The sequence below is a fragment of the Eucyclogobius newberryi genome, unplaced genomic scaffold (assembly GCF_026437365.1).
Source record: "Eucyclogobius newberryi isolate DKJ021-1_F unplaced genomic scaffold, fEucNew1.0.hap1 SCAF_9, whole genome shotgun sequence".
In the NCBI taxonomy this organism is placed as follows: Eukaryota; Metazoa; Chordata; class Actinopteri; order Gobiiformes; family Gobiidae; genus Eucyclogobius; species Eucyclogobius newberryi.
Genome location: NW_027316532.1, coordinates 18,410,248 through 18,433,458, shown reverse-complemented (window position 1 = coordinate 18,433,458; position 23,211 = coordinate 18,410,248). Strand labels below are relative to the sequence as shown.

Here is a 23,211-nt window from a genome sequence, read left to right as displayed (position 1 = left end):
TTTAAACCCTTTTATTCCGGTTCTGTCCGAGCTTTTGGATTCATGGAACAATTCACACAAAAAGGGAAAGAACGACAAAGTGCAACTGAAGTGAACGCGGCGCCTTTATTCCAGGCAAGTCATGACCTTTAAACTGCCCTGTTAGTTTGACGTTGTGTCGAACAGATACTGTACGCTGCAGGTGAAACATTGTAAAACATGCACGTCCCCGGAGCCTCGGTTCAGTGCTGGACGATGCGCTCCGGAAAGACAGCGCTACCATTTAAAGTGACGACGCTTAGCAACAGAGCTGTGTTTAACGAAAGGAAACTGGTTAAGGTTAAATGGCTTTGGATGGTATTAGCGGAAAACAACTACTAATCCGTCACCTGTTAGCCTCAGATAAAAGTGTAAAACAGTCATAACTCTTAAGGTGTGTTCAACTAGAGATGTCACGATAACATGTTTTAGTGTTAGTGTTTTAGCGATTATTTTGAGAAGAAAACGCCGTGATTTAATGATTATTCACGATTATTGAGACAACAGTGAAATCTTTAATTTTCTCTAATTCCCGTGTTCCTCAAATTTGTGATCAGTTTTACAGAATTAAACTATCTGAAAGACAAAATCAAGTTAAATTTGCCAAATCCACCAGATAAAAGTTATTTACATTTAGGTTTATTTTTGGACGACAGATTGAACAAAAAAAAACACTTTATTTTGCTTCCAAAATTGTCACGATAATTATTTTTCGTGATTATACTGTGACCTGATTAATCACGAGTATCGATTATGAACGTCACGATATCAAATGTTAGAGTTACGATTATTGTGAGAGAAAAAACGTCACAATTTAACGATAATTCACAATTATTGAGACTGAATAACAGAAATATGGTCTGACATGTGACTGTTCCTCAAGTTTGTGACCGACTTTATGAAATTTAACTCTCTGAAAAGTTAAATGTGACAAAAACAGCCAGATAAAAAAGCTCTTAATATTTATTTAATTTTTAGGCTTCATATTGAACAAAAAATAACTTAAATTTGCTTCTAAATTGACACGATTATTAGTTTTTGTTTCTCACGATTACATTTTGAATAATCACGATCATCTCGACATCACTGAGCCACTTCGGCCCTTCCAGAGCATACTTACCAGCACGAACCACGGTCTTTTCACCTTATTCCGGACGTTTCCGCGGGCGCCGCCGTGACCCGCGTTCCTTAATACATAATCTTTGGACTACAAAGTCGAGCAGACCAGAGAACGGAGCACTGCTAACTGTTGGCGCTTTTGCACAAATTAAAAACAAGCAAACACTTATGTAATATTTGATCTGGGAATCCGCTCGGTGCTTGTGTACGTTGGCGGCAAAAGCGAAAGCGAGCGGAATAAGGTGAAAATGAGGTTCAAATGACAAAGTCACTCAACTTTCGCAGAGGTTTCATTCAAAAATAACGATACAAACATTGCGTTGTTGCAACAGCTTCGTTTTGGCTTTGAATACGTTTGAACGTGCGCGATCGGAAAGCGACGGCCACACTTCTAACTCATCCTAAAAGGAAGACGTCCTGCGAACAAAACTCAAAAGTACAACTCGCTAACACAAACCGCCGTGCGACGTTCCGTTTGTTTTGCAGGATTTAAGACTGAAGCATTTAAGATTTCATCGAGTTCGTTAGAAACAGGAAGCGCGTTCTCACATCTCCCAAAACACCGTTGGTTTTTAATTGAAGACAGTGATTGACCTCGTGTACGAAGCATTTGTTGGCACGGCGCACAGCTTCACTTCCTCGGCCTCGCTCCCTTTTCCTTCTTGAACTGCTCGATTTGGCTAAATATGTCCAGCAGGTTGGTGGCGACGTCCTTCTTGGCCACGTTGTCGCCGCCCGCCGCGCCGCTGCCGCTTGCCTTCTCGCCGATCGCCTTCTCGCCGTTCCCCCGTTCGTACCTACCGCCTTCCAGCGAGCTCCTCCTGGCGCTCTCCGGGTGGACGCCGGGCCGCCGCGAGCGCTCCAAGTCCGCCGAGGAGGTAGAGACGCGGCGCCGCCCCTCCGCGACGTCTCCCCCCGCGTTAGCGTCGCTGTTGCGTCTATGGCCGGCGCCGTCTTGCTTCCTCCTCCTCTCCGCCTCCTCCTCGTCCGATATGGAAATCCTCCGGTCGTGCCCGAGCTTGCCCTTGGCGAGCGCGTCCTTTGCTGCGAACGGGCCGCCCTTCTGGTTGAGGAAGGTGGCGCAGGTGAGCGGCGGCGCGGGGTACCACTCCACCTCCTCCTCCTCGTGCCGGCTCCTCTTGCTCTGGTTGCTTTTCCGACTCTCCCTGGACGATATCCGGCGACGGCGTTTACCGGCCTTGTGCCTTTTCTTCTTCTTCTTCTTTTTCCTGGACTTGCGGCGGGAGCTGGAGGAAGACGACGACGAGGAGGAGGAAGAAGAGGAGGAAGAGTGGTCGTCGGTGGAGGAGGACGACGACGCGGAGGAGGACGACGTGGAGCGCTTGCGTTTTTTCTTCATCCTGGAAAGATGGCACACTGACGAGTTATGGGCGGGAAAATAACGGTTCTGAAGAGATTAAACCGGCTCTACTTAGAAACTACAGTGGGCGGAGCGAACGGTAAGAGTTTATTCACGAGTTCGTTTTTGGCATCGGCAGCACTTGAACTTTGTTTTTCAGTGTCGAGGTGACTCTTAACGGTACTACAGCTGCAACTAACAATCGCTTTGCCAATCGATTAATTAGAAAGAAAGGATTTGGACTAAATTTGACGAGATGAAGCTGTTTAAGGATCAGCTGGAGCATATTCAAGGACCATATAGTGTTTTCATCAAATATACATCAATTTCCACGTCATTTTCATGGATTTACGACCCGACTTCAGTCATAAAACGTCTTTTCTCAGCTCAAGCCTCGTTATACGACCTGCGTACGGATCAGTTAGCGATTATTCGATTACTTAAGTTGGTTGACGACTATTTTGATTAACTTGTTGCAGCCCTTGTACCCAGCTCTACTTCAGTGCTTACGGTAATCCAAAACAGCTCTGCTCTCACCAAGAAAACATACAGTTTTTTTTTTTTTTTTTTATGAATTTTGCTTTTAATAGTTAGTTCCATTTTGATCCAAGACTTTGAGAGCTTGGAAACGATCTCTAATAAAACGTGACATACTTTTTGTACTCGCCAGTTGGCTTTTTGTACAGATAAATAGTGACTTATTTTGTGGAATATGCCTAATAAAGTCATCGTGCAAACTTTATAAAATACAATACCTCCGTAGAACTACACAGAGATAAAGATGACACTGTTTTAGTTTGATTCGCAGGCGCTCTTTAAGACTTAATCCTACAGGTCAAACGCGCTCTAAACTTCCCTAGGCGTCAGATGGCGCGCTGACGTCTAGGGACGGTCAAACATGGTAAAGAATCAATCTATAAGCGATGTGCCCGTCCCGGAGACGCCCATCACCCTGGCAACGTCAAATAAAATTGGGAAAGTGTGTCTGGAGTGGTTTACCATCTGGCAGGATCACTAAGCACGGACAAAATGTATGAGTCACGTCAGCAAATGAAGGTTTTGTGATTTCTGACATCCAATTGTGAATATGTGATATATTTTTCTGTTGTGTGAAGCACTTTGAATTGCCTTGTGTACGAATTGTGCTCTACAAATAAACTTGCCTTGCCTAAACTTGACTTCGTACCTCTTTAAAATCGAAACCCAACTTACCGTTTGTCCTCTTTTAAGATCTTACGCAACTTGTCAGCGCTCGTCTGACCGTCCTTGGCTTGCGCCTGCTCCTTTTCCTTGGCCAGGGCTTCTTCTCGCAGGCGGATGGATTTCTTTTTTACCGCCGGCGCACAAAAGGGCAAGTTTTCAAACGGCACGGACAACCAGAGCATGCAAATCAAAGCCAGTTCCATGCAGCGTTCCAGCCCCCGGTAAAACATTCACGCCGTTAGTCGTTTTCACAAAAGGGAAACGGGAGAAAGTGAGGAGACCAAAAAAACAAACGGAACGAATATGAATAAAACGATGGCGTCAAGAGGATAAATGAGATGAAATGAGATGGAAAGCGTTAGTTTTGTTATGATTATTGAAGGTGGAATGGAGAGTTTGCCCGCACGTTACCAGATCATGACCGGGTCGGGGGGTTTGCAGGGTCCGGTTCGTTTTCAATCGTCGGCGGTCGAGTTGTTGGTGGGTTTGTTTTTTTTGGGCCCAGATGACGCGAAGAGGACAAGTCCGTGGCAGCCGCGGGGTCACAGGGCACAGTGCCAGGGTCACAGACACATACACGAAAACACTTCATCAGAATTACAAAAGGGGAAAACGTCAAATCGCACAGAATAGTGAGGAGACAAACGAGAGACGACACACTTTGCACTTTGGGTCCATTTGATGAGAGAAAAGCAACAACGTTTTCATTACAGAATCGATTATTATTGATGAAACTCACTTCATAATTACATTTTTAACTCTGGAGAAAACAAAAGACTTGAATTCAGGGTTTGAGTCGTTTGGCCCAGGTTTAATTTATCATTTGAGATGAAGAAATAAACAGAAAATTGCCACCATAAAGACTGCGTTCACGTTCTTTAATTTGATTTAATAATTTGAAATGTCAGCTTTGTACATAAAGTTTAAAGGACACGTATTATGCAAATTTGATTCTTGTTTAAGTGTTTAACCCTGTTCTCACACTGTTCCTCGTCACATTTAGCTTCATTCACAGTTTGATAAAGTCCTCTCCCCTCCAAGCGTCAGAAACACTCCGTTCTGAATCTCCTCCATAACTGACCTTTTCTCCATCTGTGACTGAGAATCTTCTGTGATTTTTAACTCCATAAATCATCTCCAGACTCATTCTGAGCATTTCTCTGTCTAATCACTATCAGTACAATTGTGTGGCTACCTAGGATCTCTTTCCAGTTTTTTACTATTAACCTGTGTAATTCCCTCTGCAGCCAGTAGATGGTGCGTAAATTCAGTTAGTCCCGTGGGAAACGGCAGAAATTAGAAAGTCATTTTGTTTTTCATAAACCTTTTTTTGTTGAGATGCCAAACTAAAAAGGTTCACAAGAGCATGTTTAAAGGCTGATTATACAAATGATGCATAATATTTGTCCTTTAAATGAAAAACACACATCGCAGCACCCCTAGTGTTTGTTTAAGCACACTGAAAGACGTGCAACTCGACGCCCGCTCATTGCAAAGTCCACTTGGCGTTAAGGCGGCGCTGCAGTGTGCGGCGTTGCCAGCTCACCTGTATCGTGTCTGTGATTTTGGCGAGAGCGTCCTGAGCCTCAGGGTTTGTGTCGTCCAAAGACAGAGCTCTTCTGTAAACACCCTCCGCTGTGACCAGTTTCTCCTGCTCCTCCAGCCTGAAAGAAGAAGAAGTGTAAAAACAAAATCAGGAACGGAAAAGTGGATACATAAAAAGCAAGTCTTCTTTTATTGTGAAATGCTCTGATAAACAATAAGGAAAGGACATTAGTGGTGTTGGTTTGTTCAGAAAAGTAAGTTGGACATAAAAGTTTGTTGGTCAGTCGTCGCCTCTCGTGTCAGTAAATATTAGGGCTGCTTCTTAGTAACTTCTATCGCATAATGTATTTGTGGGGGCCGCAGATTTCGTGAGGGGGGCTCGGCTAGGGGTGATTTTATGAAGAAAAAAAAAAAAGGTTAGGAATCTAATTATTTCACTAGATTATAAGGTTATTCAGCCTTTTTTACCGCTATTTGTCTGTATAAATCCTTTACACCCTCCGTTATTGTATTTCCGTGAAGCAAACGTCATTTACATTTAGAACAAAACTCAAACTTCTCCCACCTCACATTCGTCGCTCACAGATTCTGCAGAAATACGCAATGGTTTCCAGTCCCGCAATGTTTATATACAGTATTTTTTGCCTCTTTTCGTTACTCGTAAGCAGCCATGTTTGTTTCGATACGGACAGACCAGGCGCGTCCCCCGATTGGCTAATCCACCTGTCGATCAGGCCCATCTGAACTCGTGGAGGAGAAAACGTCATGACCAGGTAAAGAGACACTTATATAGTTCTGGAAAGTCAGCCCTGGTAAACTGAACTATATCAAGTCTTTGCACAAAAACGGCTGACTGTGGTTTGCTAAAGCTCAGATGCTATTGCTGGACAAACTGTACCTAACATGTTTTTTGGGATTGTCCTGTTGCCCGCAAATATTGGACTTGGATCAATAAAGCATTAATTAAAACAATTTTTTTATTTCAAATTATATATTTTTTATCATTATTATTATGATTATTATTTATCTATTAATCCCTGTCCTCCTTCTTTTTTCTTTCTCGTCGTCTTTTTTTGTGCGTGTCATTTCTATGTCGTTATTGTTCATCTCACTGAAAAGCAAAAAGATAAATTTTTGAAAAAGCATTACAGACTTTTCATTTCAGAACAATGAATTTGGGCCTCAAAATTCCTGCCACGGACACAGTAAATGGATACTTCTGCAACATAATCGTGGCAGCTGTGAAAAATTGCAGCTACAACTGAGAACTGGACCGGCACGATACTGAACCACGCAGGGCGACTGGTTTTGACCGTCATCGGGTCTCGTTTTGTCGTTTTCTTTTGATACAAGTTTATATTTTGAGTGACAGCGCCGTGACTTACTGCCGCCCTCGCTCCACCAGGGTCTGGCTGAGATACTTCTTGGCGTTCCTGTGGTCGGGGCAGTTCCCCAGGGCCAGCTCAAAGTCGCTGATCGCCTTCAGAATGCTGCCTTTGTTGCCGTACCTGGAAAAAGAACACGACACGCGCTGTATACTGCACATTTGTGTATATTTATCATTTACACTAATAATAATGGCGGCAATTACAATACGCTTTCTTCTAGTACCAAAATGACTCAGACTAGGCCAAGTTTGAGGACTGGTATAGGATAAGGCGCAAAACTAACAATTACCGGTATTTGTCTGACCGAATTGTCTATTTTCGAAGTAATTCCTGCTCCGTTTGAATCATAAAACACAGCGTACAGTTCAGATAACGATTACTAAATGAGTTATTTCACTAATCGATTAGTTGTGATTAACTTGTTTATGTAGAACGCAACTAAATTATGTCTGAACTCGAAAGAAAAAGAAGAACAAGAATAAGAATCCGACAACTGTACTTTCTCGGAGAAGTCATGCGATTGCGACTAAATTTGCAGTATTTGTATTAAAAAAAGTAGGATTCTGTTCAGAGTGCTCACTGTACATAACTCGAGGAGCATTAACATTCTAAACTACAGGTACAACAAGAACTTTCCATAAAAAGACAGACAGATTCGATGATCTTTTCTACCAATTGAAGCCTGTGCGATCTGATAATCGACGTATTGAGCAGTCCGAGTGTTTCCGAGGTCTAAAATCATCCCAAATACACAACGCAAAGTGAAACCCCTGAACTTACAGCGCCCCTCGTGCCACCAGGGCCTCCACATTGTTGGTGTCGATGTCCAGGGCTTTGTTGTACTCGTTCATGGCATCGACGTGGCGCCCGTTCTTGAAGTGGTCCACACCGGCGCGAACGCTGGGCAAACACGGGGACGAAACAAAGGATGTGACATAACGCGGCGACGGCGGACAAACGCGGCGCTCAAAGTACAAAAACATTACCACTTCAAGGCCCAAGACGCAGACTGCTTTTTCCGGATCGAAGCGGCGAAGTCGTCCTCATCGAAAAGTTTACTGCGAAAGAACCAAAGAAGTCAGAGGGAGTTGAACCAAACGGCAACGGCTTCGTGAGATGTTCAACGTCGAGCTAACGCTAGCATTTAGGGCCGACCAATATAGGCTAGGCAAGGCAAGGCAAGTTTATTTGTAGAGCACATTTCATACACAAGGCAATTCAAAGTGCTTCCCACAGCAGGAAAATGCATTCAAATCACAAAGAAATTACAGAAACAGAAATACAATAAAATCAACTAAATTAAAAATTATCAATCCAACTGATTGTCTAAACTAATAAAATCACAAACAAAAGAGAAGAGTGCAAAGAAAAATCCTTTCAGTCATATGCGCAGCTAAACAAAACTGTTTTTAGCTTAGATTTGAACATTGTCAGAGTAGAAGCCTGTCTCACATCTTCAGGAAGAATGTTCCAGATTTTAGCTGCATAAAACTGAAACGCAGATTCCCCATGTTTTGTCCTGACTCTGGCACCAGCAGGAGGCCGGTCCCTGAGGTCCTCAGAGTCCGAGATGGTTCATATGGCACTAACATATCCAAGATGTACTTTGGTGCTAGGCCATGGAGAGACTTGTACACAAGCAGAGCTGCTTTAACTACATTGCTCTGTTTTTGAGTCGGCAACTTGTCCTTAGGGTGAACCAGGGAGGAAACACTTTAAGACAAAAACTGGTTCACCCTAAGGACAAGTTGCTGACTCAAAAACAGAGCAATGTAGTTTATTCGATCCAATGCAGTGAAGAAAGCTGTAAAGAACGTTACATAGGTGAGACAAAACAGCCTCTACACAAGAGGCTCTATCAGCACAGAAGAAATACAAGTTCAGGACCTCAGAGCGCCGTGCATCTCCACCTTGAAGCCTCTAATCACTCGTTTGAAGACGGGGAGGTGAAGGTTTTAAGCAGGGAGAAAAGATGGTTTGAAAGAGGAGTCAAGGAAGCTATTTTTGTTAAAAAAAAAAGAAAGACCTTCTTTAAACAGAAATGGAGGGCTAAGATTTAATCTTCCTGTTATTTATAATGGGTTACTGAACCCCTGGAAAGGTAGAGGACCAGGACCAGGGCATTTAGATGCTAATCAGGTACTCAGGGTGGTTGAGCCAGGGTCTCACTAAGACAAAGAGGACTCTAATAGCCCATTAAGATTCTGAATAGGCTAGCTCGGTAGATACAAGGGGGGAGTTTCTGTTGAAACAAACAACTCTTTCTACTTCAGGAAGGCTCCGCCCAATGGGCGGGTCTTACCACAGAACAGTATTAATATCGGAGTTCTCGATCTAAATTCTTTTATTGACAATGACTCTTGGATGAGAGTCGAAACGTCTATTTTTTCAAACTGAGTCCAGATGACTACAACTGAAGCTTTTTCTACTATTTATTTATCGTATGTATTATCTTTATTATGTGTTGTATTTCATTGCATTTATTTTATATTATTTATTTATTTATTATTTATTTTTGTGGGGGTAAAACTGCATAATAATAAACATGATAAGCAATGCTGTACTTTGCTAAATGTATGTAGGATGTAAAGGATTAATGAATAAGAATAAATTAAAATACAACCGTTAGTCTAAAAGTCTTAGGTGTGTTTTTAAAGCTCAGACGCGGTGGTCTCCGCTCTCACCTCTGCAGCCCCCTCATGAGCGATGGCGGCTGCGTGTCACTGACTCCGATTCGCTCCAGCAGGAAGTCCACCACGCACGGGTTCTGGTAACCGTGGCAACCGATCAGAATGCGCTCGTACGTCTCGGTCGAGTCGTTGGCGGCGCGTAAACTTCGGCTGCGAGAAACCAGAAAGTGAAGCTTAAAGTACCTAAAGTGAAAGTACCTAAAGTGAAAGTACCTAAAGTGAAAGTACCTAAAGTGAAAGTACCTACAGTTAAAAGTACCTACAGTTAAAAGTACCTACAGTTAAAAGTACCTACAGTTAAAAAGTACCTACAGTTAAAAAGTACCTACAGTTAAAAAGTACCTACAGTTAAAAGTACCTACAGTTAAAGTACCTACAGTTAAAAGTACCACCTACAGTTAAAAGTACCTACAGTTAAAAGTACCTACAGTTAAAAGTACCTACAGTTAAAGTACCTACAGTTAAAGTGCCTTAAGTTAAAGTGCCTTAAGTTAAAGTGCCTTAAGTTAAAGTGCATTAAGTTAAAGTGCCTTAAGTTAAAGTGCCTTAAGTTAAAGTGCCTTAAGTTAAAGTACCCAACGTTAAAGTACCTAAAGTTAAAGTGCTTTAATTAAAGTGCCTTAAGTGAAAGTACCTTAAGTTAAAGTGCCTTAAGTGAAAGTACCTAAAGTTAAAAGTACCTAAAGTTAAAAGTACCCAAAGTTAAAAGTACCTAAAGTTAAAGTGCCTTAAATTAAAGTATCTAAATTTAAAGTACCTAAAGTTAAAGTATCTTAAGTAAAAGTATCTAAAGTTAAAGTATCTAAAGTGAAAGTATCTAAAAGTTAAAGTATCTAAAGTTAAAGTACCTAAAGTTAAAGTACCTGTAGTGCACGGGCAGCTCCTCACGGGTAATCACCCCCAGTTTCATGTGTTCCAGACCTGGAGACAGCGCCGCCTGGTGGAGGGACACAGTGATTTTCTCCTGGTATCGATCGATGTCCTTCACTGCAGCTGAAGAACACAGATTATATATATATATAGTTATATAGACATATATAAACGGGTACATTTCACAGGGATTGATATCATCACGTTTCTCTGGCAGATCAGTTATAACAGACTCGTGTAGACGTGGGCATTATATCAGGAAGAATGTTTTAAAGATAAGAGAACCGTAATCTGTAAGACAAGAGAGGAAAACGGTCAAAAAGTTGAAATGTAGAGGAAAAGTAGGAGATGTAGAGGAAATGCAGATGAAATGTAGAGTAAGTGAAGAGGAAATGTAGAGTAAAAGTAGAGTAAAAGTAGAGTAAAAGTAGAGTAAAAGTAGAGGAAATGTAGAGTAAAAGTAGAGGAAATGTAGAGGAAATGAAGAGGAAATGAAGAGGAAATGTAGAGGAAATGTAGAGGAAATGTAGAGGAAATGTAGAGGAAATGTAACGGAAACAGAGGAAACGTAGAAGAAATATAGAGGAAATGCAGAGGAAATTAAGAGGAAAAGAAACTTGTGATATTTCTCCACGTTTTTGTTACTTTTAAATCACGACCTGGACATTTACAGTCATTTTTAGCAAACTTCTGATCAATTCAAATTCTTACTGTGAAAATAAAGGAAATCAAAACATGCCAATCATTAAAAACATGTACATTACGATACCTCTTATGAAGTCGCCGATCTGATAATATGAGAGCGGATCGTCGTGGCTGCCGGACGTGGGGATTTCTTTGATATGACAAAGGGCCTGAAAAGAACGACACGAACACTTTTGACTTGTATTGTTTTCAAAGTATAAACTGATCTAACGTCTCCCTCGCTCTAAAAATTTAAATCTTGAAATGCAGTTTAAAATAATAACAGATTAGAGAACATGGCGAATAGGTGTACGTATGCTAACGCTAACACCTTCAGCTACATGACGCACAGACAACGAACTGTGTTAAGTGTCTGGTATGTTAACGTAACATATTAACAGTTATTCAGATAACTATAGCATAAAGAAAATGCTAACAAGTTTACCAACGCATCAGTATTACCCCAAATCACTAAATCCATTGAGTTCTTCTTCCTCTGTGTCACTTCTAAACAACTCCACAAACTCCGGAGGTAGAGGAAGTGCAGATTTTTCTTCTGCGTCGCTTAGAGCCTAGAGCGTCCTCTTGCGGTTGTCAGTGTAAAAATAACGAACAATATCACAAATAAGTTGCTCTGGAGTATAAGTCGCACCCCGGCCAAAACTATGAAAAATAGTGCAACTTTTATTCCGTAACTCATTTTCGACCAGGGTGACGTTTACAATGGGCAAAATGTAAAACAGCGACCGATTCAAAGAACATAATACCGTATTTCCGGACTATAAGTCGCACCGGAGTATAAGTCGCACCAAAAAATGCATAATAGAGAAGAGAAAAACATATATAAGTCGCACTGGAGTATGAAATGTGGTTGCAAGTGTGAAAATAACAAATAATATCACATATGTCGCTCCGGAGTATAAGTATAAGTCGCACCCCGGCCAAAACGATGAAAAAAGGTGCAATTATAGTCCGGAAAATACGGTACATCTTCTTTACTCTCAGAACTGTAATGACGTGGAGGCGGGGGAGAGACTCACAGATAGGTCCAGGTCCTCGATGTCCCTCTTCAGGCCGCCGGCGGTGCACAGCAGACTGAGGAAGAAGCCGTACTCTCGGATGTTGTTGATGCGTCCCACCGCCACGTCGCCCTTCTCCAGGTCCCTGTACGTCATGGCCCTCCTCTCGGCGTACGGCACCTCCATGAACAGCTCCAGCGGCGGCATTATGGCGTAAGGCTCTGCAAATTAAGGCGTTTAAGACACAGAAGAGTTGGACGGTCAGACAACATCTGGACGCCGAACCAGGGTCAGTTTAACCAACGAACGTGTGAAAGAGATCAAGAACAATTAATGTCGAGCAGCGTTGTTTACTTCATTCAACTGACGTGGTCTAACGTATGCACTGAATGTCATAAAGTATAATATTACATTCATTCTTACCAGGGCTTTGTTTTATTTTATAGTGGAGAAATGTATAGTAATAAATTGTATTGTAATTGTGATTTTGTTTTTTTATATTTTTGCTTTTTTTTTTGTGAGACAAAGAAGCAATGACAATAGCAACAAAAAATATATACAGAAAAGACAAAGAAAAATAAAACTAATTAATTAAATGCATGAAATAAAATAAATAAAATAATAAAATAAATAAATTTAAAAAGGAGGTAGTTCAGAGTTCCTGATGTCAACATACATTTGCACATATATTTTCAGCTATACACTTACATATGTGGTTTTGGTTTTGGTGACATGATAAATGAGAATATCGAGCACATCTTCTTTAATTATAGTCGTTAAAAGGACCTCAACAAATGACTAATCTAGCGTGATATCTCAAAAAAGGACATAAAGTGATGTTTCTGCACGTTTGTGGTTCACTTTACTGTCCAGCGTTTTGTGCGATGACCTTAAACGAGACATTTCTACGTGTGCAGAGTCACAAACCTGTCGCTTCTTCCTCTTCGTACTCGGGCCTCTGCGGCTTCGTGACGCTCCATGAGGGACAGAAGAGGAGGTCGGCTTTCCTGGCGATGAACTGCTCCACGAGGCCACTGGTGCTGTTCTTGTCCACCTTTCTGCTCACAAACAAACAAACAAGTCCGTTTAGACTATAATGAAATTTAATCCAACCACGAGCCGGGCTTTAAAAAGGAACATGGTACACAGGCCACAGCTGCTCTTAAAGTTCTAAACGATTTGTCAAAATGTGTTAAATTGGCATGTGCTTCCTCCTCTTTTCAGGATGTGCCCTCAGGTGTACCTCAGGGCTCCATTTTAGGACCAATTGTATTCTCCATTTGTGTTAATAATCTTTGTGTTGATCCGTTTCTCATGTCATGTACCACTTTTACGCCGATGATACAGTACTTTTTAGTGCAGTCTCCATGGCAAACAAAGTGTCTGGTTTTAAATGTAGTTCCATTTTATTCTTCTTAAATGTCTCTTTTAATCGTGTGTTTTATGATTTGCAACTTTTTCACTCTGCCCCAGGTGATGCTTCAAAAATAGGTTTCAATCTCAATGGCTTTTACCTGGTTAAATAAAGGTGAATAAAATAAACATGTGGTTAAGTAATCAACTACTTGGACTTGGTTTGTCATTTGTTTTTAATAGTGGAAAATATTGTAGATTGTTTGGTGGCTTCTTATCCCCATACCTGTCCATGAGGGGCTTTTGGAGAGGTTAAGAACTCTACACACAAATAGATAGTTGTATCAAACAAAAACAAGGGACATTTCCAACATTATGTGAGAAGCTATGGCCCGACTAAAAACGTGATTTCCATGTGTATTTCCGAGTTAAAAGAGTTCCACAGTCTAAACCCCTTAAAAGATTTTAATTGTGAGTTTGTGCAGAGAAATAGCTGATGTTTTTGCCCAAGCACGAATGCAATATGAGATGTGAATAAATCCTGTACGACAGCAGCTGATACGAAGAGAACAGTTCAGATTAGACTTGACCTTCTTACTACTGGTCTTTTAAACTTTATGTGCAGCCTGTATCGTCATGTTCATAATCTGTCATGTCATTTTAAGGTTTCTATAGAAAAACAACAACATTATAGACCTTTAAAGTTTGTAACCCAAAACATTCTGCATTTCTAAACAGATGGGACTGGGATTGACCTCTGAACTTTGTATTTTGCATATTTTGATTATTTGATTGAAGATTAAGATGGAAACATTTGTATGAAGGCAAAAAAAACTATTTTACAAATTATACTTTCTCGTGCAGCTTAGAATTTATAGACAAGACTTTGAATTGTATTTATATGGTGTTTTCGACCCTTAAGTATCCAGTCTTCTTCCAGTTTTCATGCTGTGATCTTGATGGTTTTGGCAAAGTGTCTGATGTGGGGCACTTACCCCTCGTGCGTGGCCTTGCTCAGGTCCGCGGCCACTGCCAGGAAGTCTGGGTTCTCAGTTTGTTCACATTGGAGCTTGTGAAGCAGAGAAGCTCCGTGGAAAGTCACACACTGCTTCAGTAGCTCTCTGTCCATTCTGCTGCAGACAAAACGGAGGCATTAAACACGGAGCTAACGTGTTATTCTCCTCACGCATGACCGAGGCCACGTCACCGCCTCTGCTGTGCAAAACTGTGCTTTCTTTATTTAAACTATATCCAGCCTTAGATTAGCACGCGCTGCTTTAGCCAGCTAGCTGTGCAACACGTTTAACCTTCAAACACGCAGCGCGTGGCGCGGCTTCTAAACGGCACAAAACATTACGGAACATTCATTTAGCACAATAGTAATATTCACAAATAAGAGAATAAACTAACAAAACAAACAGCTGGTGCTAAACCAGAAGGTCCGTGTCAACAGTGCGCATGCGCACGTGCGTTACATACATATTTGTCGTAAAGATACAAATGCTTGTCACATGGTTCCGCTGTGTGGAGGACCTATTAAACTGAGTACAGCTTTAGTTAAAAGAGGATTTACTGCATGAATTAGTATTAGTAGATTTTATTTCTTATGAAGTAATAAAGTTATTCTCAAAGCAGATTGATTAAAACAATACAAAACAAATAATAATACAGAAGGTCATTGTTGTTCATCGAGGCAACTGCTGTGGCAAAATTACATTGAATTGAAAATATATATATAAACATCTGATCCTACAAGATAATGTGTTGAAATGGGCAAATAACATAATACAATATTTCTTTTTAAATGGTGAGTTTTAAAATCTGTGAGAGTCGGATCTCTCCTTCACTGGAACTCCTCCAGGTTTCTACGCTTTTTTCCCAAAGAGGTTTTTTTTTGTAGTTTTTCCTGGTCGAGAAGGAGAGTCTAAGGACAGAGGACCCTGAGACATCGTCCCTCGCCACCACAGACATTGTCTGACTCCCTCGCCACCACAGACATTGTCTGACTCCCTCGCCACCACAGACATTGTCTGACTTCATCGCCACCACAGACATTGTTGATTCATTTCTCCCTGTGGCCCTCAGAGGCAACTGTTGTTGTGATTTTGGGCCTTACAAAAATAAATTGATTTGATTTGATGAAAATGTTTCTTTAAAGTAATGAGGGAGTTTCCACACAGAAAATGCCCGATCTGCTTCAGTGGCCCGGGGGCTCCCTGCCCAGGACGGAGAGTTCCGGAAGTGTATCAAGTCTAGATAAAAGCATGAATCACCCTTTTTGAATCTGTGGGAGATAAAACGTTTTCATTTTGGAGATAAAATAAAAGAATAAAAACAAGTTTGGACCATGCATAAACATTTATTAAACGTTTATTTATTTGGTTTTTAAAGAACAGAGCAGATTCAAATGTGACACCCAGATTCTTTGCAGATGTTGTCAGATTGTTGGACAGCAAGTGATTTGAGGTAAATTAACATTTTTAGATAGATTTTTTTCAAAAAGCATTTAATTCATAATTTTGATAATATTTTTCCAAAACAAATCTGTTCTACAACAAGGATGAGGACGGCTTTTATCATTGTAACTCTTGTTAATGTTGAGATTTTAACATGACGCCTCCTTTCAAACCTACATTCACAAGCACTTGTCACGTTGTTCAAAAATATCATAAATGACACAATATGTCCATGGTGTTAGTTTGCATGTTATAAAGTCTTCTCACTGTACAGATATAATGTCATTCTGGACTCAGGATGCTGGGAATAAGTCAACTCTACATGTGAATAGCTGCAAGTAGTCTGAAATGTTCTGTTTTTCACAAATGTATTTTTTAAGATGATAAAAACGCCTTTAAATGATTATGTTACTGTCGCCACCTGAATTATTTTAGCATTGTAGTCCTCTAATAAAGCTGTCACAACACAATAAATAAAACTGGAGCACATTAAAAGTTTTTCAGGAAAGCAGGATTTTTACAAAGATGAGAATATACTTTTTATTTAAATGTTCAACTCTATGTGTTTTTGTAACAGTCGTAATCAAACAGCAGTTGCCTCGAGCGGCAACAGTGAAAAGCAAATTAAATAATGTTCATAGGTAATTGTTCATAGGTAATTAACAAATGGAGAATGTCCCAGCGTCCCGTGTCCTTAGACCCGCCTTCTGCATGAAGAACTACTGAACCCTCGAGGAGAACCTGAGTGACGGACCGATCTAACTCCCACAAACGGACAGACGATGCAGCTGGTCGAGGACGCGCTTCCGTTGGCAGATGATATGTCTATAGACCTGTAGCCCCGCCCCTCCCCCCTGCTCGACTTCTATGCGCTGCACAGTTTCTCTCTCTCTTTGATCTATATTTGAGCAATAAAAACATCTGCAATTGAATAAACGCAAGAGGAATACCTTTAGTTTGGAGCGTTCCAGGTAAAGCCATGACATCTCCATGGAGACACGCAGTAGTGGACCCCCACCAGAGAAGTGGGAGTGCACCTGTGTTTTAATTCAAATAAAGGAACATTTTACAAAAGTACACATAAGTTTAATAGAGTATGCAACTTATAGTTAGTTTTGGACGTAAGATTGCTAAAATACATGGTTTTTGTGACTTTATCCAGCTATAAGACCCCACTTTACCCATGTGACCTCCATGTGACCTCCATGTGACCCCCTTTTGACTATGGCATAAAACATCTTGTATATTTTTTTCAAATTTAAGGTACACATGAGAATAAGAATGTATACAGTAAATGCAGAAAGTAATACAAATAGCAAAACGCAAGTCAATTTTTTTGTCTGGGGAGAGGGAAGTCGTTGAGCACCTGCTTAGACCGCGACCCCACCCCAGATGAGCGGAAGATGGATGGATGCAAGTAAAGTTTTTACAAATACATTTAGCAGAGTTTTGACAGAACCTTTTGAAAATCAGTTCATTCAATTGTCTTCAAAGCGCTCGCCGGTACCTCTAGTGGTCGAGTGCAGCGTCGCGGCTACAAACGACTCATGACAAATCACCGCAACAGCTCGGATGAATCAATGATGATAAAATCTGGTAATCCTGTGATTTTACTTAATATTGATATGAGTTTGCTGTACATCTCTGTTTTTATTACAATAGGCCTATTTCATACACTCTTTTTTTAATAATGAACCACCAATGACATATGAGCCTGTATTTTGAAGGAGATGAAGGACCGATTTTGTTAATATTCCCCAAATTACATCACTTTAAATGACTATAAACTGGAAACTAAATCTATATACATCCACAGCCCTGTCTCACAACTAGAAAAGTATTTAATAAACTTAAATGTGTTGTTTTCTTTTGTTTTTTATGGGCAAAATACAGTTTATGCACATTTTCCATAATCACGTTTGGTTGTCATCGTGTAAGAGTTTGCTCTTATTTAGTTTGATTTCGTGCTATCTACAACATGACCTTGCACATGGAAACACGGAGATAACAAAAGACAAACTGTTGCACCCGTTTCCTTGTCGGAATTAGCGTCACGTCACATTTCGCGGATAAAAAGTATGTATCCCTCTGTTCTTATTTGTTGTGTGTTCTTTTCCGTCCAATGACCGGAAAATTACCTCAAACCTGGCAACGCGGCAGCCGAGCGGGAAGCACTACCTGCAGGGCGGTGTGGGGAGTTTTGGGTGTAGATTGCATTCAAAGTGTCGCGTGCCGTGCCGTGTATATTTGTATTTGAATTGTACTTTTCTACTTAATTCTTGCCATGTAATAGTAGTTCATATTAAACTATAGAAGAGCCTGAGTCCAGATCGAGTTCCAGTTTTCCTACTTTTCTCCTCTTATTTCAAGATAACGAGGAGCACCTCGACTTCCCTCAGACGTGGAGCACATGACTTCACCCCGACTTCCCTCAGACGTGGAGCACTCAAGCACCCCGACTTCCCTCACCTGCTTTACACCGTTAAGTTGATCAAATTTTGTACTTTTACTTAAAGGGCCCATGACAGGTTTTTACAATTTTCTAGTTTTGACTTTATCTGGTGTACTTATACCTGTCGTACATATAAATTATAGTTTTACACCAATCGAGCAGGTATTTGTCAAAGTTTATGCAGAATTTACACAAAAGAAACAACTTTTCTGACTCTCAAAACATGAAGTCAACAAAATGAAGTGGCTCTCATATATGTTTATGCATCAAATAAAATACATTGTGACATTAGATGAGTTTTGCCCAGTGTTTGCTGAGTAATTTCCTACTGTGATGTCATCAATCACAAACAGGAAGTGAAATTATAAACATAGACAAATTTGCTTTTCTAATATAATTTTTAGCAAAATTCAAAATACATTTATCTTAACTGTGTTTTAGTTCAGCGAGTCGTCCGACCTGTAGGGGGCGCTGTAAATGCCCATGTATTTGGCCCTTTGCGCTTGTAATTGAGTCAATTTTATCCATGTATTTTTGGCATGGACCCATTTTGTTTGCAGTTTGTTTTGTGTGTTGTGTTTGAGAGATTTGTATGAAGAATGTTTGAGGACAGTTACAGAAAAACGAGAGTAGCATCCTTCAGTGTCATTGCAACAACCAAATGGAGCCGTGAAATGACCTCTGACCCCGCCCGTCCTGTCTTTGACGTCTGTTTGTGATGATGGCACAGCGTACGTCGTGTTCAACGTTGTCATGAAAGTGTTTCTGAGGTCGGACTGATTATATTTAAGATTTTACTCAAACTCTTACCTACTCTACTGTAAACAAGGGCCCAAGCGCGTCAATAGTTATTATTTTGACAAACTAAATTCACTTTATTTTGTTGTATGAATGTTTAAAAAAGAAAAGAAAAAGAAATAAAGGCCTTTTATACATTTTTGTCAAACTAATTATTAACCATTATTACTTTTTTTTTTTTTTTTTTAAATCTTATTTGTAAATTCTTCTTGCATTTTGACTGGAATTTTGTGTTTATTCCATTAATGAAATTCCTCATGACTTTTGTTTGACCACAGTATTTTGAATATTGATGACTTTCTTTGGTCATTTTTTTAAATTCAAACTTTAATTCTCAAACTTGACCCAAATAGTAAACTTGAAAAACAAACTTGGAAACCTGTCACATGACCAGAGCAGTTCATAATATTATAATCATGTTCATATTTCATACATATGTCACAAATATGAGCGAAAACTTACTTCCATTGACAGTTTCTCCAGGAGCATTTGTGGGTGAAATGCAGAGGAAAACAGTTTATCTTTGTATTTTTGATTCATTTATTCCAAAGTTTTGTTCTGTTTGGATTTTGTTTACAACCCACAGTCATATTGTTTTAAATAAATAAGTGACATTCTGTCGTGTAAAGAGCACTTTTAAGTGAGTAAGTGATCTGAGGTTTCGAGAGGCCGAGGAAGAACCAGAAGATCAGCTGATGCTTTAAAGACAATAATAAAGTAAATGTCAGCTTTTTCTAATTGTGCAAGTTTCTAAGACAGTGTTTGTGTTATATCTATGAGCAGGAACACGATGTCCTTTCATTCATTTGTGTTCATGCGTTATCTAGAATCCAAATGATCTAAAACAAGGCAAAGTTACACTTCAAACACTTCAACACTTCAAACACTTCAAACACTTAAAAGACAAACTGTTTTCTACAACTACAAACGTTCTCCGCTTCAAAAGACCAATTTTGTCATCTTACTATTTGCTCCTTTGGTTGTATCGATCTAAATCTAAATCTATGTCGATAACTGATTTTCTCATCATTAAAATCTGTTCTTTTTATTATTTTCGCTTCATATTCATTTTCACTCGTATGAAAAAATGAACCTCTAACCTGGTGGTGCAGGGGCACCTCACAGCAAGAAGGTCCCGGGTTCTGCGCAGCTGCTCAGAGGCTTTTGTGATGAGTTTGCATGTCCTGTGTTTCTCTCCGGTTTTCCAATGGAACTCAATGAGCTTTTCCTACAAAAACACAATTAGCAAACTCTTAAAGTGAATTAAGCCTAATAATCTAGAGCGAGGCCCGCGTATCATAAATAGTACAAAGTATAGGGAAACTTTACTGGAGCTTTTTTTGAGTTTTGCTACACTGTAAAATAGATTAGTACTAAAGAAGTATAACTCAATAGTTACCAGCCTTTTTAAACAATTATCCAATCAGAAAGCAGGATGATGGCTTTTGGTTGCCAGATCCTCTGACCAAAACCAGTTGGAAATAAACTGAAAATAACCTCAATAATAATAACCCAAACCCCCAATAATAATAACTCAAAAATAATCACAAAGCTTGCCATTATCTTCCGAGGTGGAGGGCCAGGGGCGTCGACTCCAAGGGCCCTTTTCCTTTCTCAATTTTACCTCCAACTTTTGATCTTTTTGGTCTGGAGTGCTAAATATAGGCTCTTTGCATATATTTAGCACTTAGTTTATTCTTTCATTTCATGTTTTTGAAGTGTTTGTGTGTGTGTTTGAGAGATTTGTATGAAAGTGTGAGGACAGTACGGCGAATCCAATGGCATTTGAAAAACTAGAATAGCATCCTTCAGTGTGAGCGGCATCTTAAACGGTCAAAGAATATACATTATATACCCATAAGAAACCCATTTAAATGATCTGGAACATCAAAAACTAACAACATTTGCCTATACTATACTGGACGACTCTTCAGAGGCTAAACATTAAAGGGGAAGGGATTTATTGGTTTCAGGACCACTCGTTAGGGACTGACTAAAGGAGCTAATAAATGTGTATTTTATGAGACTTTCTTTACTGTATATGTCCTAAACCTAAACTCTGAAGCATTAGCTGTCTCAAACTCACAGAGCTAAATAATACATTTTCATCAAATTGATTAAAAATATATTGATTGATATTTGGAGGAAAATGAACCCAATACATACATTTCTGTGAAGATACACACTTTTCAGAACACTGGAAATACACAGTCAGCATTGCGTTTGATGTTTCGGTCGACTCAAGCGACCTGTCACATTGTAATAAGTTGTGCATCAAACGGTGAAAACACGATGACAAGTGCCTCTCAAAGGAGGAGCCCACTGTTGCCCCTAAATAAAAGCGACGTCGGAGCCTTCATCGAGCAGCTTCTGGACGGAGGAAGACCATCGAGCAGCTCTCAACATGGACGTGAAGATCCTCTGCACTCTGCTGCTGCTGCTGAGCTTGTCTGAAGCTGCTCACAAAAGGGGTAATTATCCATTCATTTGTTTTACTTCACAATCTTATCTTATTACAAAAGTGAGCATTCTGATTCTGATTCACATCCGATCCACAGAAAATAGATTTACAGAACAACAAATATGCAACAGATCGTTTTTTTTTTTCTTCTTCTTTTTTTAACTCTTATATTCAAATATTTGATAAATTATTTCTTAAACTTTCCTTTGAAATCTTTATTCCTTTTAACTCTCTGGGTCCTCCATAATGGGAAGGTTATATAATGGGAAGTACAATTTTACATACAATTCTACTTTTATTTATGTATATATTACATGAACTGAGCATAATGAGGCCAGAACATCGTATAAATGAACAAGGTCAATATGAAATGATTTTAGAGCCACAGTCAAAGGAAAATGCTTTATCTTTAGTGGTTTGTCTCACGTGAGTCGTCCCAGTGTTAAAGTTCTAGAAACAACGTTACAAAATACCTAGTACACGTTTATGTACATTTTTCTTCTTACTAATGTATTTTATTTTTCCAAGGTAAACCAAAAGCCCCTGGTCTTTTGAAATGGTGCAAGAGAATTGCTCGCAAAGTGGACCTGAAATGTTGGAGAGGTAGAATTATTTATTTAATATGCGATTTTATTTTTTCAGACCAGACTTTAGTTTTGTTTACCTGACAATTTTACCAATTAATAATCATTCATTGTAATAAAATGCATAAGATTGAAAAGCAAATAGGATTACTTACATTTGTTCAACTCTTTGATCTATTTAATAGAATGCCGTATGGGAAAGAAACGATCTGGACTTGAAGATCCTTCTCTCTCTGACTCTTCTGATTCTGGAGGTATGGATCTTAAAGAAATATTATACAACATTGACATTTATGAGCTTTTCTCCTTAAAGTATTAGTTCTCAAAACAACGTTACAAAATACCTATTGCACATTTATGTACATTTTTCTTCTTACAAATGTATTTTATTTTTCCAAGATAAACCAAGATTCTATGGTCTTTTGAAATGGCGCAAGAGAATCGCTCGCAAAGTGGACCCGGAATGCTGGAAAGGTATGGAAGGGCTGAGGATTTATTTAAAATGTTTGTTTATTTTTTCAGACCAGATATGTCGGTGTAATCCCTCATTCGTCCAGGCGTGTTCCATTGTAGAAAAAGCTTCAGTTGTAGTCATCTGGACTCAGTTAGAAAAAATAGACGTTTCGACTCTCATCCAAGAGTCATTGTCAATAAAAGAATTTAGATCGAGAACTCCGATATTAATACTGTTCTGTGGTAAGTCCCGCCCATTGGGAGGAGCCTTCCTGAAGTAGAAGGAGTTGTTTGTTTGAACAGAAACTCCCCCCTTGTATCTACCGAGCTAGCCTATTCAGAATCTTAATGGGCTATTAGAATCCTCTTTGTCTTTGTGAGACCCTGGCTCAACCACCCTGAGTACCTGATTAGCATCTAAATGGCCTGGTCCTGGTCCTCTACCCCTGGACCCCTGGAAACTGAGTCCAGATGACTACAACTGAAGCTTTTTCTACTTTTCAGACCAGACTTTAGTTTTTTTAGCTGACAATTTCAACTGTGTATAATCCTGGGTGATGGTGGGCTCCCACTTGAGGTCCCGGGTGATGGTGGGCTCCCACTTGAGGTACCGGGTGATGGTGGGCTCCCACTTGAGGTCCCGGGTGATGGTGGTGCAGAGGAAGAGGAGGGAGTCCACAGTGGAGATGGGGGAGTCTGAGATGGTGTGGGGGGAGGAGTCTGAGATGGTGTGGGGGGAGGAGTCTGAGATGGTGAGG

The 23,211-nt window shown here is 40.0% G+C and overlaps 1 protein-coding gene across 1 annotated transcript; it reads right to left on the bottom strand.

Moving 5' to 3' along the window:
• Positions 1-1,011: 1,011 nt before the first annotated feature.
• On the bottom strand, positions 1,012-14,437 carry ttc14 (tetratricopeptide repeat domain 14). The gene is made up of 12 exons (XM_072438852.1): positions 14,245-14,437; positions 12,824-12,954; positions 11,918-12,117; positions 10,963-11,047; positions 10,187-10,316; positions 9,318-9,473; positions 7,620-7,691; positions 7,414-7,533; positions 6,631-6,753; positions 5,247-5,364; positions 3,710-3,822; positions 1,012-2,498 (listed from the first exon to the last, which is right to left on the bottom strand). Exons 1-12 carry the CDS (start codon positions 14,376-14,378, stop codon positions 1,769-1,771), a joined length of 2,112 nt encoding a protein of 703 aa, XP_072294953.1. The 5' UTR covers positions 14,379-14,437; the 3' UTR covers positions 1,012-1,768.
• Positions 14,438-23,211: the final 8,774 nt, after the last annotated feature.